General features: G+C 49.7%; 1 protein-coding gene across 1 annotated transcript; it reads right to left on the minus strand.

Annotated features, from left to right (window-relative positions):
• Positions 1-452: 452 nt before the first annotated feature.
• On the minus strand, positions 453-1747 carry LOC121745897. The gene is made up of 2 exons (XM_042139837.1): positions 1565-1747; positions 453-1136 (listed from the first exon to the last, which is right to left on the minus strand). The coding sequence occupies exons 1-2, from the start codon at positions 1745-1747 to the stop codon at positions 453-455; spliced, it is 867 nt and encodes a 288-aa protein (XP_041995771.1).

Genomic DNA, 1747 nt, shown 5'->3' on the forward strand with positions numbered 1-1747 from the left:
GATTGTGCTTCGAGGGGTAAGGCATAAGCCAAAATCAACGTGCCCGAATGATCCCGAATAATGCCCCCTCCCCCGGCCTTACCAGACCTCTCGAAGTATGATCCATCTGTGTTTAGTTTGATCCAAGGTTGATCCGGAGGCTCCCATTTGATCATCATTGCAAGCGGAAGTGGTCTTAGGCATTCGACACGGCTAGGGATGGCGACTCCAAGCCGAACTCCCCTCCAATGTTTTGGCTTGAGTCTTCCATTCTCCATGTTGTTACGGATAAAGGTAATGGGTCTGCCACACAACGTTATTCGCCCTGAACTGGAGTTCATGATGGCGGCTTCTATTTCATTCTGCCCAGAGGAACCAAAAGATGATGTAAGGCAAGGCTCATCTAAGATGTTTCCTACCTGGTTGCTGCGTTCTTCTCGCCCATACTTCAATTCGTGTGGGTATGGTGTCGTTTATCCCAAGTGGTGAAGAGGGGCCCTCGAACCATCCATCAAATTCATTTCATACTCTTCTCGCCCTACGCCTTGGATGAAAAGGTGTTGGAGGGACTCTGTGCTCGGCCGGTGGGGGCAGCAGTTGCATTTGGATGCGAGCTCGATCTTGCGCCATTGAAGTTTCGAATCAACAGGGATCCGGTTAGATAAGAGCCTCCAATTAAAGATTGCCATGGAAGTTGTGAGACCAGCCTTCCATATGTCTTCGAGTCCCTGGATAATTGGTCCTTGGGACCGGGACACCTCCCACGTTGAGGCTAAGGTGAAGTTCCCTCGCCGGGACAAGGTCCATCTCGGGACGTCCGGATCTTCGGTTATTGTTGGGGTGTTGCGGATCCGATCAATGATTGGTTGCGGAAGACCAGCTTGATCATGAAGCAATTGAAGTTTAGGAACATCCCATGTTCCGTTAGTGAAGAACTCCGAAACGGTTGTCATGGGATTGGCCCTCTCATCAATGCAAGTCTCCCTAAGGGGGATATCACCGAGCCATATGTCATCCCAAAAATAAATTCTTCCTGTTCCCACAAGCCATCGAATGTGCGGGTGGGCATGACCCCATGCCTTGGTCAATCTCTTCCAAGTTGGGCTCCCTCTACTCGTGGGTGTCGGGGCAAGTGGTGAGCCATTGGAGCAATATTTCTGCATCATGTACTGTGCCCATAAGGAATTCTGTTCTCAAAATCGCCACCACAGCTTGATGTTGAAGGCACGCAACACCTCCGAGAACTTCCGAATGCCGAGTCCTCCCTCGTTAAATGGAAGGCACATCTGGTCCCAACTAATCCAATGAGTTCTCTTCCTTTCATTAGTCGAGCCCCAAAAGAAACGGGCCAATTGTTGATCTAGTAGCTTGAGGGTACCGGTCGTTGGCTCAATGGCTTGAAATATATGAATGGGGATCGCCTCAAGTGTGCTCTTAATAAGAGTGAGCCTCCCACCAAAAGATAGATGTCGATGCGCCCATCCGGATACTCTTCTAGCTAGCTTCTCCCGAAAGAACATAAACATTTCCGTCCGCTTGGCCCCTCGGTATATAGGATCCCCTAAATATAGGAAAGGGAACGTACCCCGAGCAAATCCTCCTTCCTCTTGGATTGTTCGTGCCCATTGCTCGTGCACGTCTGCAATGTAGAAATTGCTTTTATCAAGGTTGATCTGTTGCCACCAACCCTCTCGTCCCCCTCTTGCATGTCCATAGCCATGTCATCCGCATCTCCATAATTTTCCACATCAAACTCTCCATTCGCCAT

The sequence above is a fragment of the Salvia splendens genome, chromosome 8, assembly GCF_004379255.2.
Source record: "Salvia splendens isolate huo1 chromosome 8, SspV2, whole genome shotgun sequence".
Classification (NCBI taxonomy): domain Eukaryota; kingdom Viridiplantae; phylum Streptophyta; class Magnoliopsida; order Lamiales; family Lamiaceae; genus Salvia; species Salvia splendens.

Bases quoted from the DNA above. Each gene is read 5' to 3' on its own strand.
- LOC121745897 (XM_042139837.1), bottom strand. From the start codon at position 1,747: ATGGCGAATGGAGAGTTTGATGTGGAAAATTATGGAGATGCGGATGAC. The intron at 1,137-1,564 runs GTACGTTCCCTT...TACATGATGCAG, and splicing joins GGAAGGAGGATTTGCTCGGG to AAATATTGCTCCAATGGCTC.